The sequence below is a fragment of the Sus scrofa genome, chromosome 3, assembly GCF_000003025.6.
Source record: "Sus scrofa isolate TJ Tabasco breed Duroc chromosome 3, Sscrofa11.1, whole genome shotgun sequence".
Lineage (NCBI taxonomy): Eukaryota > Metazoa > Chordata > Mammalia > Artiodactyla > Suidae > Sus > Sus scrofa.
In genome coordinates, this window is record NC_010445.4 from 110,451,963 (window position 1) to 110,467,525 (window position 15,563).

A 15,563-nucleotide genomic window follows, 5' to 3' on the forward strand; every position below is an offset into this window, starting at 1 on the left:
ACTTTTTAAGGAAAAAATTCCTACCACTTTTCTTCCAACCATTCTCTGCCCTTCATAGATAGGTATGATAAACAATAAAAAGCACATGAAAATACCTTAAAATCTTTAAAGCAGTACACAAATATAACCTTGCATTTCTCTTTGGTAGATAATTCAAGTATCACCACAAAGAATGAAACTAAAATTCATACTGCATATTGCTACATTTCCGTTCTTTGCTACACTAATGTGCAAAAGCTATAATTTAAATGTGTAGTATCTAGGGTAAAATGCTTCAATTAACATAGTATATTATGTTCTACCAGAGAATAAACAACTTACTACTTCAGGCCTAGACAAAAGCATCTATCTTTGAGCATTTTCTACCTTAATTCTTCTGATGAAAACTAATTTTCTTACAATATTTTCATTAATTTATTTCCCTGCTAAAAATCCAACATGCAAAGTTCCCATTATGGCTCAGCAGGTTACGAACCTGACTAGTATCCATGAGGACTCAGGTTTAATCCCTGGCCCCACTCAGTGGATTAAAGATCTGGTGTTGCTATAAGCTTTGGTGCAGGTCGCAGACATGGCTTGGATCTGGCATTGCTATGGCTATGGTGTAGGCCAGCAGCTGCAGCTCCAATGTAATCCCTAGCCTAGGAAATTTCCATATGCTGTGGGTGCAACCCTAAAAAGACAAAAAACAAAACAAAAACAAAAACCCCAACATGGTTGTTAAACCATTCAACAGAATCCTTTGCTCAGTGTTCAAATCTCTGTACTCTGAAACCATCATTCCACAACATACATTTGACATTCTATTCTAGTTGGGCCAGTCCTCCACACAGGACTTAATCTAGACAACACAGAAAAAAGATTGTCTCAAGTCCTCTTCACCTCTCCCAAGTCTATTTATTCTACAAAACCCATGTCTCCATACAGTCAAGCTTATTTATTTAACAAGACATACAGATAACATATCACTCTACTAAAAAAAAATTACCTTTAGGACTGAAGCTGACATATTACACAGAGCCTAGAACTCTCCGCATGTAAGAATATTAAACTCAATTATATTTGCTTTCTGATGAGAAAGGTATTTAATACAGACAGTAAAAGAATCATGATCCTCTCATTTCTACTGATAGCAGGGGTGTCTTTCTGTCAGAACTGAGGCAAAGGAAAGACATTTTTTCAAACAAAACTCTGGTTATCCTCCTCCTATGTGAAATTCTTTAAAGACAAGTATTCATTTGTGTTTTCATTATGCATAAATAACCACGAATTTCTAGTGATTAAAAGAAGACCAGCGATGTTTAAAACCAGTTTTTATCACTTGAGCTTTCACAAACGCGCTGCTTTGTTTTCCCGCAGCATCTCAATTATTGTAGGTCTTTTCTAAATAATGGAAGAAAAGCCCATAAGGCAAATTTACTAGTCTACCTCCGTGACAACAGAAGATCTTCTCATCCACAATGGCAGCTATAGGCAAGCAGTTGAAACAATCAGTGAAGGTCTTCCACAATTTAATATTAAACCTTCGTTTGCCTATAAAAAGGACAAGCAAATAGAATAAATCTAAAACTATTCTCATTAGTTGTCTCACAGCAACAGAATTATGAATGATTATAATTTTCTATTTAGCATTTGTTTTTCCTATCATGAATGTTACCTGTACTTTTAAAATAGGTAATAAATATAATAAACATTCAGTACTTTCAGCAGTTATAAAAACTAGAGACTGTGCTAGATGTTTTATGAAACAAATCACTTCAAGATCATTACAACACTTGTGTATTATAATAATCATTGTAATACTCGATCCCTGGCCTCGCTCAGTGGGTTGAGGATCCGGCGTTGCTGTGACCTGTGGTGTAGGTCGCAGACGTGGCTCAGATCCTGAGTTGCTGTGGCTCTGGTGTAGGCTGGCGGCTACAGCTCCGATTGGATCCCTAGCCCGGGAACTTCCATATGCCGCAAGTGCGGCCCTAGCTTTTAAAGACAAAAAAAAAAAAAAAAAAAGACATAATCACTAGTTAAATTCCTAGCCACATTAGTAAGCAGAACTAAAAACGGTGTCTCTGGAGACTATTTTCATTCTAATGCATTGGTAACACAGCATAAACTTACTGCCAAAAAAGGAGAGTTTCCAGGTATTTAAGTAGTATTTATCATTGAATTTCTACTTGGCACTGTAACAAGTATAAACAGAGTACAACAAATAAGGACATCTCAGAGTGTTAAGTATCCTTATTTCCCTAGTTTTATAAGACAGATTAAAATTCTAATAATAAACTTCAACTTTTAAATAATTTCATAGAACTTCTCAGTGTTTTTTGGTGACACAGGGTCAGTAACTTTTTGTCATATCAGAAGAAAGTTGAGAGCTGAAACTTAACGGACACCAGAAAACCGGAGGCTACTGTCTGTAAGGACCTGTGTTCCACTTGGATATTTTTACTGTGTATAAGATATATATAAAAGGGCCTTTTAGCTGAGTAAGCTACAGTCAATCTGAAGCAATATGACTAAGGAGATCCCAAGGAACTGATTTAATTAACAACATGTTTCCCAGTTTCAGGTTCCTCTTTCATGAAAGGCTCTCTTCTTGAGAGCCTTCTGTTTGATAGATCCTATTTTTAAAAGCTTTGAATTGAAGCAACTCTTTTGAAATGGAAAATTAATGAATTTCCCCATTTTTCCATTAATAATAAGTAAGTTATAATATTTACTTACATTCATCATAGAATCCATAAATGCGATTGATGCTAGCACACTCATGGTTTCCTCTTAAGAGAAAGAAGTTCTCTGGATATTTGATTTTATAAGCCAGCAGCAAACAAATGGTTTCCAAAGACTGCTTTCCTCTGTCTACATAATCTCCTAAGAAAAGATAGTTGGCCTCTGGTGGGAAACCTCCATATTCAAATAATCGCAGTAAATCTGTATACTGTCCATGAATATCTCCTAAAAAATAATAAGACCCAGTTTTAGGAAACTTGGTTACTGTGGTAAGCAGCTTCTAAGAAATGACTCTCAATGTTTATGCCCTTAGGTAATCCTCTTCTCTTGATGTGGGCTGTAGCTAGTGACTTAAAAAGTAAGATGGGCTGTCACTTCTGAGATTAGGTTACCGCCTAATCTCTCTTCTGCCTTCTCTCGTGCTCAATAATGAAGCCACCTTATGGAAAAGGACACACAGTAAAGTGAAGGAGGCCTCTGGCCAACAGCTTGTTAGGAATGGAGGCCCTCAGGGTACTGAAAGCCTGTATCTCCACATCCTTGACAACAATGGATATCAATTTCTGACATTTTCCCAATCTGATCAGAGTTCCAGATTTGCTTTTAAGTTGCATTTCACTGGTTACCAGTGAGACTAAGGGTCTTATGTTTATTGGGCTTTTGAATTTTTTCTACAATCAGCCCACCCTCACCATTTAAATTTTCCTATTGTATGGCCTTTTTCTTATTTCTAAGAACTTTTTATATATAGTGTGTGAACTGCAATTTTTTAATCTGTTGCAGATACAGAAACTTTTGTCTCTAACTTGTTATAAGTCCCAATTTCTATAACTTCATGTAATAAAACCTAGTATTCCTTTTTTTTTTTATAAAAATTTTTACCTGTTTTCTCTAAATTGTCTCCAATGTAAATATAGGAGGAAAACCAGGATTCAAAAGAGATTGTTTCCAACTTTACCCATTTACATACCACAAATCTTCAGTGGTGCTTCCAATTCCAAAAGAATAGGCTGGCTGAGAAAGATCTCCCGAGACTTGATACATAAACCCCGAACCTCTGCTTCAGTCATCTGCACAATCTTTCCTGGACGACATCCTCGTACTGATAAACAATAAATAAAATGGTCAATTTTCTAAAATTTAGTCATAAAATAGTAATTCTTAAAAAGGAGTCATGCCCATTATTTTGAAGATCAGAAGAGTTATGTAGGCAGCATGACTGTTGTGTCCCATGGCTAACAGTAAGGTTATGCAATGACCTCTGGTTTCTATCTTCACTGTTGCTGGTTTCCGATGCTCTTCAAGACTGTTGCCACGGAAATGCAGACTTCTTTGTTCATCAGTGGCCAACTTGAGGTCTTGCAGCCCAAGTGACCTAAACTCCATTAATTTAATATGGTTCCCAGTAATTCCTGGGATGAGGTGGGGAGGAATGATCCATAAAGAGTTCCTTGTTTGACCTACTGAATTGAACTTGCAATCATTTCCTCTCATCATTACCTTCTCCACTGGCCCTTTCTCTTTCTCTTAAAAAAACTTAGGTTATCAAAATTTAATAGTGAAGTTTCAGTTGTGGCTCAGTGGGTTAAAAACCCAACATAGAGTTTGTGAGGATATGGGTTCTATCCCTGGCCTCACTCAGTAGGCAAAGGACCTATCGCTGCTGCGGTGAGGTTGGCACCTGATTTGGCCCCTACCCAGGAAATTCCATATGCTGCAGGTATGGCCGTAAAAAGAAAATAAACATCTCTTCTTGTTTTTTTGTTTTGTTTTGTTTTGTTTTTTTGCTTTTTAGGGCCGCACCTATGACATATAGAGGTTCCCAGGCTACAGGTCAAAAAGGAGCTACAGCTGCCGGCCTACACCAAACCACAGCAACACAGGATCCCAGTCACGTCTGTGACTTATATCACAGCTCGCAGCAACACTGGATCCCTGACCTACTGAACGAGGCCAGGGATCGAACTGCATCCTCATGGGTACTGGGTGGATTCATTTCTGCTGCACCACAAAGGGAACTCCAAAAGAAAATAAATAAATTTAAACATTTTAGAAAATTTAGTTGTAACTTGATGGCGATGATTATTAAGTAAATCAAGACTAGTGTGGGTCACTCTGAAGTGTCAAAGTGTCGAACAGCCTAAATTATAGTGGTGAATATTTTATATTAGTTTTAGTTCTTCTAAAAATTATCTCTTTATTTAATTATTTATTTATTTTTTTTGTCTTTTTGCTATTTCTTGGGCCGCTCCCACGGCATATGGAGGTTCCCAGGCTAGGGGTCGAATCTAGCCGTGGCCACCGGCCTACACCAGAGCCACAGCAACTCAGGATCCGAGCCGCGTCTGCAACCTACACCACAGCTCACAGCAACGCCGGATCATTAACCCACTGAGCAAGGGCAGGGACCGAACCCGCAACCTCATGGTTCCTAGTCGGATTCGTTAACCACTGCGCCACGACGGGAACTCCTAAAAATTATCTCTTTAAATTTTGACCAAGCAAGTAATTTAGGTTACAATAAGGTGCACTTCAACTAATTTTTACAGAGCTAAATATGCTTCAACTTATAAGTACTGCTAATTCACAGAACTAAAAATTTACTGGAACAAAAACACATGGCACAAAACTTATTTCACTGCCTGCTTTTTCCCTAATTAATATCTCTGAAGTTAGGAGATACTTTGCAATCAATAATTTCTTACAACTATAACTGGCACTGGCTTCCCCCCACTTAATAGCAAATAAAATAGCAAATGTCATAATCAATCACATCTAAGAACAGATCAAATGCAGTTATAGAAGCTAGAGAAGCTAAAGGTTCTTCCAAAGGTTAAGCTTGACAAGTGACCAAATTTTAAGGAGTAAACTAGGAAAATGTTTGGGATAACAGGGTAGACAGCTCAGGGTAATCCCGCTGTCTTTCAATTCAAAAGTCATTCTCCCTTATGAACTCCCACCAGTATGTGTACTCCTTGATTTCCAAGAGCACCTCAAATCTCTCAGTCAACTGAAAAAAAAAAAAAAAAAAAAAAGGAATAAATCAAGGCCACCTGCTACACAGGGGAACTAAATCACCATCACAATATTCATGAGGAATTCTGATATGTGGGTATATGAGCCTAGAACCAAGTGTCTTTTTAGATTATGAAGATACTATAAATCTGCATACTTAATTCAGCGCAAAGCAGTTTCACGCCATCTCATTTACTCCTTTTGCAATCCCAGGAATTAGGTAGGCAAGTTATTATCTCCATTGTACAAGGAAAGAGAGAGATTAAATAACCTGCACAAGATTACTAGAGAGAGTAAAAGCAGCAGAGAAGAATTTAAAACCAAGGTCTTCTACCCCTAAAGTCAATACTCTTTCAGGTCCTCCACAGAAAATTTTTTAGACAAAAATTTCCCAGAAAAGAAAAACCCATTACAGCAAATATCTACCCTAATATTGTTTAGAAAATATTTTGAGATATTACATAAAGTACATTTTGATTATGTATGCACCTAAGTAACCACCCCGGTCAAGAAAGAGAATAAGGCTCCCTTATGACCTAAGGATTCAATAACGCCCAAGGTTACTACTCTTATTTCTTTCAGAATAGATTAATCTAACTTGTTTCTGAATTTTAGGTAAATAGAAATATAAAATATACACTCTTTTGCTCATTATTGTTATCTCTGAGATTAAAGCACACTGTATTTAGCAACCATTTTAATTATTCCACTGTATGAAGACCACTATATATACATATATGCTATGTCCATGGCATGCACAAGTTCACAGGCTAGGGATCAAACCTGTTCCTCTGCAGTGATCCAAGCCACAGTTGTGACAATGCTGGATCCTTAACCAGCTGAGCCACCAAGGAACTCCACCACAATATATTTATCTATTCTATTTGGGTCATTTCCAGTTCGAGGCTACTATGAATGCTTATGAATATTCAAGTACATCTCTTGGCACACATATAACATAGGAGAATCGCTAGGTCACAGGTAAGACTTATTAGCTTTATTAAGAAGTGGATACACCAGTTTCCCAGAGTGTTTAAACCAATTACAATCCCACCAGCAATGTTGCTCTCCTTGTCAACACTAGGTATTTTTAATTTTAGTCATTCTGTTGAGTATATAGTGATATTCACTGAGATTTTAGTTTGCATTTCCTGAGAAGTAATGTTGTCAAATACCTTTTCATACATTTGATAGGCCATTGGGACATCCTTTACTGGTGAGGTTCGTTTTAAGTTTTTGTTTATTCTTTAAAACTGGACTTAAAAACAGAAATATTTTATTCAAATCCATCTTAGTTAAGGAGTTCCCGTCATGGCATAGTGGTTAATGAATCCGACTAGGAACCATGAGGTTGCAAGTTCGATCCCTGGCCTTGCTCAGTGGGTTAAGGATCCGGTGTTACCATGAGCTGTGATGTAGGTCACAGATGCTGTGGCTGTGGCGAAGGCCGGCGGCCACGGCTCCAATTAGACCCCTAGCCTGGGAACCTCCATATGCCTCAGGAAATGGCGCTAGAAAAGGCAAAAAGACCAAAAACAAACAAACAAAAAAAAAACAAACAAAAAATCCATCTTAGTTAAATTTAATCTTTTCTCTGGCATCTTGTTCAAGAAACATCTCCCTAGACACTTTACTGAAATAATGTATCTTAATTTTGTGTATGGTTTGAAGTAAAGGTCAAGGCTTTTTTTCCCCTTAAAATTTCTTTCCTTCAGTTTTCTTGAGATATAATTGACAGGCAGCACTGTATAAGTTTAAGGTATACAGCATGATTTGACTTACCAAAATGATTACCACAATAAATTTAGTGTACAGCCATCATCTCATATAGGTACAAAATAGTAAAATTGTTTTCCATGATGCAAACTCTCAGGATCCACTCTCTTAACAGCTTTCATATATAATAACATACAGCAGCGTTATTTTTAACAAGTTGTACATCACATCCCTAGTATGTATTTATCTTATAACTAGAAGTTTGTACCTTCTGACGACCTTGATCAGACACCCTTCCCCCCACCCTTGCCTCTGGTAACCACAGAGCTGATTATCTTCTCCCAGAGTTTGTTTGCCTTTTAGGTATAACTGATCTACAACACTATGTTAGTTCCTGGTTCAACACAGTGATTTGATATTTCTCTACATTTCAACATGATCACCATGGTAAGTCTAGCTACCATCTGTCACCATACAAAGACATTATATTCTTATTGACTGTATTCCCCACACTGTACATTTCAGACCCATAACGCATTTATTTATTGGAAGTTTGGGCCTCCTAACCTCCCTCACCATTTCTCTTATCTCCCGCAATGCCCCCTACCCTGGCAACCCCTTGCTTGTTCTATCTATCTATGACTGTTTGTTCATTTGTTGCTTTTTTTTTTTTTAGATTCCACATGTAAGTGAAATCACACATTATTTGTCTTTGACTTACTTCTAATTCACCACCCCCACTCACCCACATACACATCCTCTTTATCCATTCATCTATTGATGGGCACTTAGGTTGCTCCCACATCTTGGCTATTGTAAATGATACTGGAATGAACACAGATGTGTATATAACTTTCCATACTAGCGTTTTCATTTTCTTTGGGTAAATATCCAGAAGTGGAATTGCTGAATCCTATAGTAGTTTTATTTTCCATTTTTTGAGGAATCTCTATTCTGTTTTCTACAGTGGCTGCACCTATTTACATCCCTACCAATACTGTACAAGTGTTCCCTTTTCTCCATATCCTCACCAACACTTGTTGTCTTTTGATAATAACCATTCTGAAAGGTATGAGGTGACATCTCATTGTAGTTTTGACTTGCATTTCCCTTAGTAATGCTAACCATCTTTTCATGTGTCTCTTGGTCATTGGTATGTCTTTGGAGAAATGTCTGTTCAGGTCGTCTGCTCATTTTTCACCTGTTTTTTTTTTTTTTTTGCTTTTTTTCAGGGCCGCACTGGTGGCATATGGAGGTTCCCAGGCTAGGGGTGGAATTGGAGCTGTAGCCTCCGGCCTCTGGCCTATGCACAGCAATACCAGACCTGAGCCAGATCTGTGACCTACACCACAGCTCATGGCAATGCTGGATCCTTAACCCATTTAGTGAGGCCAGGGATCGAACTCGCAACCTCATGGTTCCTAGTCAGATTCCTTTCCACACCGCCATGATGGGAACTCCTACTTGGATTTTTTTTTGACGCTAAGTTGTATGAGTTCATTTTTATCCATAAAGATAGTCAATTGATTTAGCATCATTTATTGAAAAGATCATCTTTCTCCACTGAATTTGCAGGGCTACTAGCATGGTGGAAAAATCAGATGACCATACGTGAATGGAGTCTTCTAGACACTCTACGCAGTACATTAACCTGTTTATTTTTACATCAGTATTATGATATTTTAATTACTATAGCTTTTTATAAAGTCTTGGTATCTGGTAATATATAGGCATTCCCATTTTGTTAATACTGCCTTGGCTAATCTAGGTCCTCTTGCATTTTCAAATGTTTTAAAACTGGTTTGTCTACTCCCCTTCACCTCTGACTTATTTTAGTTGGGAATGAATAGGTAAGTGCAGGACTGCCACACTAAAAACTGTAAACAGTATTGAGGGAAACAAATGACAATGTAAATAAAGAAGAAATATGTTTATTTACTATCCATGGGCACTTTCAGGATACAATGGCAGAATTAAGACAGAGACCATATGGGACACCCCTATGGCTTCACATGGCTTCTCTAGAAATTGCAGAGATACCATCATAACAACAGTGTCCTGAGTGTCTACTTACTGCTGTGCTGTAACATTTTATTTTACTTTTATTACCAATGCATACTCATGAAATATAAATGTCTAAGGCGGGGCGTGCAGATTATCTTATTACTGAATTGGATGACTAGGCATTGTATTTATGACATTATGACTGTGCTAAAAGAACACGTATTCCATTACGAAACTAAGCACTCATCACAACATTCTTAACTCACAGGAAAGTAACAATCAAGAAAATTTAAAAAATTTTAAATACATCTCGGAGTTCCCGTCGTGGCACACTGGTTAACGAATCCAACTAGGAATCATGAGTTTGCAAATTCGATCCCTGGCCTTGCTCAGTGGGTTAAGGATCCGGTGTTGCCGTGAGCTGTGGTGTAGGTTGCAGACTCGGCTTGGATCTCGCCTTGCTGTGGCTCTGGCGTAGGCCGGTGGCTACAGCTCCGATTTGACCCCTAGCCTGGGAACCTCCATATGCTGCAAGAGCGGCTCAAGAAATGGCAAAATAATAATAATTTAAAAAAAAAATTTTAAATGCATCTCATCACAGCACAATTTCTTCACAAAAAAAAAAATAAATAAATAAAAATGAGGAGTTCCTGTCATGGCTCAATGGAAATAAATTCAACTAGGAACCATGAGGTTGCAGTTCGATCCCTGGCCTCACTCAGTGGGTAAGGATCTGGTGTTGCCATGAGTTGAGGTGTAGGTTGCAGACACAGCTCAGATCTTGCATTGCTGTGGCTGTGTCATAGGTTGGCAGCTGCAGCTCCGATTAGACCTCTAGCCTGGGAACCTCCACACGCCGCAGGTGCAGTCCTAAAAAGCAACCCCCCCCCCAAAAAAAATAAAAATGAGGCTGCAATAAAAGTTTCCAACTGGTTTATGTGTTAGCAAGCAAGGAAAAGCCATTTACTAATGGAGAGTTAATTAAATAGGGTTTAAGAAAGCCAAAGAAATATGTCCTGAGAAAATAAACTTGTTCAAGTACATTTATTAGTCTGTTAAAACAGTTTTTGAGAGTTGAGGACATTGGAAGGAACATAAGTAATCAGTTAAAAAAAAAAAAAAACCAAACAAGTGCATTTGAGTGGTTTCCTTGGCTCTTGATGAATTCACAGATATTACTAACACTTTTCCTTACTTGAGGAGCCAATACTGAATCTGAAGGGACTGAAAGTTAGCCTCTATACAGCCTCTAGCCACAGGCAAGAATATTTTAAAAGAAGCTAAGGAAAAAAACAAAACAACGAACAACAAAAACCCCTCAAAACACTGATGCAAGTAAAAATATGCATGGAACATAAAAATACTTAGGTGGACAATTTTACAAAGCTTGTGAAAATTTGTCAGTGGGAAGATGTTTTAATCATACAATTGAACCAGTGGTATCAATGGCGTACTTCATTAGTTCTCATGAACTTAACCACTGTCAGTTCCAAAAATGTCTATCAGAAACAAAAGCTGAAATCCCGACTTGCCCTATCACATAGCAATTCAGTGGTGATAAATTTTTATTGTGTTTTTTGTTTGTTTTTAGTTCGTGGCCAATAACTGAAATTTTCTGCATGAGACGAATTTCTTCACCCTCAATCACTACTATCAAACATTGAGTAGATTTTATACATTAGATTTTGCTGCAGACCTGATGTTTCTTAGTAATTCAATCTAAAATTGCAAAAATATTTATATGTGAAATGTACCCTATGCTAAATCACTTTGACAACTAATGTTACTTGAATCACAAGCAAAAGTCAAGTTGCTTTATATAGTTCCAGTGCAGACAAAAGTTAAAACAAGGGAGATCTTCATTCCGTCACAAATTTGCACTGGATATTATTTTCTAAGATCAAACCAGGGTTCCAACAGCATTCTTCAAGCCTCAATGCTAGTATCAAAATTCATTTTATCGTGCAGTTGATAACTTCCACCTAACCTTCCACTAGAACTGACTGCAATGTAATGACACACTAAAAGGAAACTACATACCTTCCAAGTGGTGACTAAAATCACTTAACTAAAGTCATATGCTTGTGGATTGATATTAGTTTTGGCAGTACCTACTTGTGTTAAAATACAGCTTCCAAGATGAAATACGTAAAATCTCATTACAGATCAGCATCAAAAGATGAACACTTCTGGAAGTTCCCGTCATGGCTCAGGGGAAATCTGACTAGTATCCATGAGGATGCAGGTTCAATCCCTAGACTCACTCTGTGGGTTAAGGATCTGGCGTTGCTGTGGCTGTGGGAGAGGCTGGCAGTTGCAGCTCTGATTCGATCCCTAGCCTGGGAACCTCTATATGCAGACCTAAAATACAAAAAAAAAAAAAAAAAAAAAGATGAACAGTTCCAACTGATTTTGATAATACCGAAGACTAACGCTGAACCTCAGTTAAGCAAAATGTTATCTTCCCCCCCAAAAAAAGTTCTCTTCTCTCATGATTACAAAAAATTATACTCAACCATTATACTTGGAATTTCGTATTCATGTAAAAACCTTTCAACCTGTTTGTCTTTTAAATTACAAATGGTGTGTGATATAAATGTCTGTGTGTGTGCTGTATGTATACTAAATTGTCTTCAATAACTACCTGCTATTTGCTCCAGTAAGTTCTTACTAATAACTGCCTTCTCTAAAACGGAATGACAAGAAAAAATAACTTCACTATTGTTTATATCTGCTCCGTGAAATCATAGTAATAATCCTCATTAACCTTTAATTTTTAATTTCTACCCTACCAGAAAGATTCACTGAAGGCAACATGTTAATCAACAGCAACGCTAAGTTAACTTAAATCCAGATTTCCTAAATTTCTTAAATTTTTTCTTTGTGGTAAAATGGCAATTTCTGTATACTTAGTATATAAGTCTACTTTAAACCATAAAAAAAAGTAAAATTTTTACAACTGGCTAGAATGTGGAACTTTGGGTTTTAAATCAAAGAATTAGGCAGCTGTCATAACTTCAAATTCAAGTCTGCCTGATAGGAATAATTAATATGTGACTTCAGAGCCTACAGATGGTCTTTAGGAACTCTGTATAATAACCCAAACTGTCAGTAGTACTGTGTATGTACATGAATATATATATATATTTTCCTGAGAAGGCTGAGGGCTTTCAAGATTTTCAGAGGGGTCTGAGAATTATTATAAGTTAAAAATCATTCCAGGTACACTAGTAAACAGATAGGTAATGAAAAAAAGAGTAAAGAAGAAAAGTAACAGGAGTTCCCGTCGTGGCGCAGTGGTTAACGAATCCAACTAGGAACCATGAGGTTGCAGGTTCGGTCCCTGCCCTTCCTCAGTGGGTTAACGATCCGGCGTTGCCGTGAGCTGTGGTGTAGGTTGCAGACGCGGCTCGGATCCCGTGTTGCTGTGGCTCTGGCGTAGGCCGGTGGCTACAGCTCTGATTCGACCCCTAGCCTGGGAACCTCCATATGATGCGGGAGCGGCCCAAAGAAATAGCAAAAAAGACAAAAAAAAAAAAAAAAAAAAAAGTAACAGATACAGGGGAGGGCTAGACATTTCAGGAATAGAAGGGAGCGCCTTGGCCCTATGTTTCTGATTGTGATCCAGTTTCACTTAAAAATGCCCTTGATAAAACAGTAAGAACAATCAAATTTCCACCATCAAGGAAATATCTTTTAAATATTCTGCATGATGAAGCATTTCTGTTGCAAATCAAAATACAATGGTTGTTTTCAAGAAAGGCGCTCATGTGACTGTTTTAGTTCTAAGCTGATCTAGCTACTTTTTTTCACAGAACATCTTTTTTACTGGAAAGCACACGTGACAAACTATGGTTATTCACACTTAGGATATTTAACAGATCCTCCTGAAAATGAAGGAAGAGAGCCTGTCATTTCAAAGAAAACAACTGACAGTATTTGTTGCTAGTGAAAATTAAAATTCTGGAAACCTTGTATCCAGCACCACCAATTTGACAGCTTCTTCAAGCTTAAGGACTCTTTTGATACACTGTACTAGCAACAATTTTTTTTTGGTAATATTGTATAAAATGTGTAAACACTGAACATCTGCATAACTCAGCTAAACCAGTATTTTTTTAAATGATCAATATATGTTACAAAGCCATTTGTAAGATCTATCCATGAGGATGTAGGTTCAATCCCTGGCCTCACTCAGTGGGTTATGGATCTGGTGTTGCTGGGAGCTGTGGTGTGGGTTGCAGATATGGCTCTGACCTGGAGGAGCTGTGTTTGTGGTGTAGGCCGGCAGCTACAGCTCTGATTTGATCCCTAGCCTGGGAACCTCTATATGCAGCAGGTATGGCCCTAAAAAGACAAAATAAATAAGTAAAATGAAAGATAGATCAACGGATTTTTTTTTTTCTTTTTTAGGGCCACACCTTCAGCATATGGAGGTTCCCAGGCTAGGGGTCAAACAGGAGCTGTAGCCTCTGGCCTATACCACAGCCACAGCAACGCAGATCCGAGCCATGCCTGCGACCCACACCACAGCTCAGGGCAACGCCTGATCCTTAACCCACCTAGCGAGGCCAGGGATCAAACCGGCAACCTCATGGTTCCTAGTCAGATTCGTTTCCACTGCACCACGACGGGAACTCAAGATCAATGGATTTTAATGTAAGAGAACAATATTTCAGATTCTACATTACAACTAACCTTTAAGAAATTACCGCCTGCTGATTTTTAGTATAATATTGAATATCCACCATTATCTAAAAAGGCTATTAAAGTACTCCTTCTTTTCCAACTTCATATCTGTAAAAGTATAGATTTTTTTCAGAAATTCAACCAAAACGATGCATCAAAATGAACTGAAACAAATCAGATATGAGAATTGTGCTGTCTTCCACAAAACTAGATATTAAAGAGATGCAACGGACTTCCCGCTGTGGCACAGTGGGTAAGGATCCATTGCAATGGCTTGGATTGTTGTGGAGACACAGGTTTGATCCCCAGCCTTGCACAGTTGGTTAAAGAATCTGGTGTTGCTGCATCTATGGCATAGGTCACAGCTGCAGCTCAGATTTGATCCCCTGCCCAGGAACTTCCATACGCCACGGGGTGGCCAAAAAAGAAAAAGAGATGCACTTGTCACTATTTCATTTTAGAAAACAAACACTACTTGTGTTACATGAATTAAAGAATATTTTTAAATTCTCAGTTTTAACACAGTACTGGTAAATAACGCACATAAATAAAAGTTCGTGTTCTCCATTCTTTTTGAATATAAAATAGTCCCAATATTCAAAAAGTTTGAAATCCATTGCTCTCTAGTCCCTAACCAAAATAAAAACTACCAAATCTCCTTAAATCACCTTTCACCATTTTATTCTGCCTAGAAATATCTCTCCCCCTCAGCACCAACATTAGTATGTCAAACCAGATTACAAACTAAGAAATGGCAATAGGAAAGAGCTGTTTTACATACACACAGACAGACCATGTATAAGTGGTTGTATGCAATAAACACAATGTGGAAGGCACATCTGTTAGAGCTTCACGAGGAACAGCAGTCTCGAAAATTACTATGGGGAAAGTCCAAGGCTCAGCAGCATAAGAAGCCCTCTATTACCTTCTCTCAGCTCAGGTTTATACTAAACAGTAACAATAACAGCTAACATTTTTCTGAGCTTTTATTATGTTCAAAGTGTTTTTACCAGTTTAATCATTACAGACACAGTATGAAGCAGGCACTTGTTATCATCCCCCAAATGCAGAAGCAACTAGGGTGGAGCTGAAATTAAAATACATGCAGAACCTTTATCTTTAATCAGTATAAACATGACTTCCCACTGATCGAGGCCAGGGATTGAACCTGCATCCTCATAGATACTAGTTGGGTTTTTAACCTGCTGAGCCATAATGGGAACTCTTGAAAAAATAACTTGAGTTCTCTAAATCTGGAAAACAGGAGGTAGGATTAAGGGAAGAGGTAAAATGGTGTTACACAAGCAATCAAAGCAAAATGTTTTGGTCAATAGTTTGGTAGTTGATGAGAACCCAGGAATAGTCTCTGATGAACATTCTAAGGATTAAATTCCTTTATGATGAAATAAACT

General features: G+C 37.8%; 1 protein-coding gene across 3 annotated transcripts in view; it reads right to left on the reverse strand.

Annotated features, from left to right (window-relative positions):
* The window catches only part of PPP1CB (protein phosphatase 1 catalytic subunit beta), a 37,216-nt gene that overhangs the window by 14,282 nt on the left and 7,371 nt on the right, over positions 1 to 15,563 (reverse strand). For all 3 annotated transcript variants that reach the window (XM_021085856.1, XM_021085857.1, NM_214184.2), the window contains 3 exon segments: positions 3,698 to 3,829; positions 2,722 to 2,952; positions 1,429 to 1,533 (listed from right to left, as the gene is read on the reverse strand). In XM_021085856.1, coding sequence (XP_020941515.1) covers positions 1,429 to 1,533; positions 2,722 to 2,952; positions 3,698 to 3,829 — 468 coding nt within the window.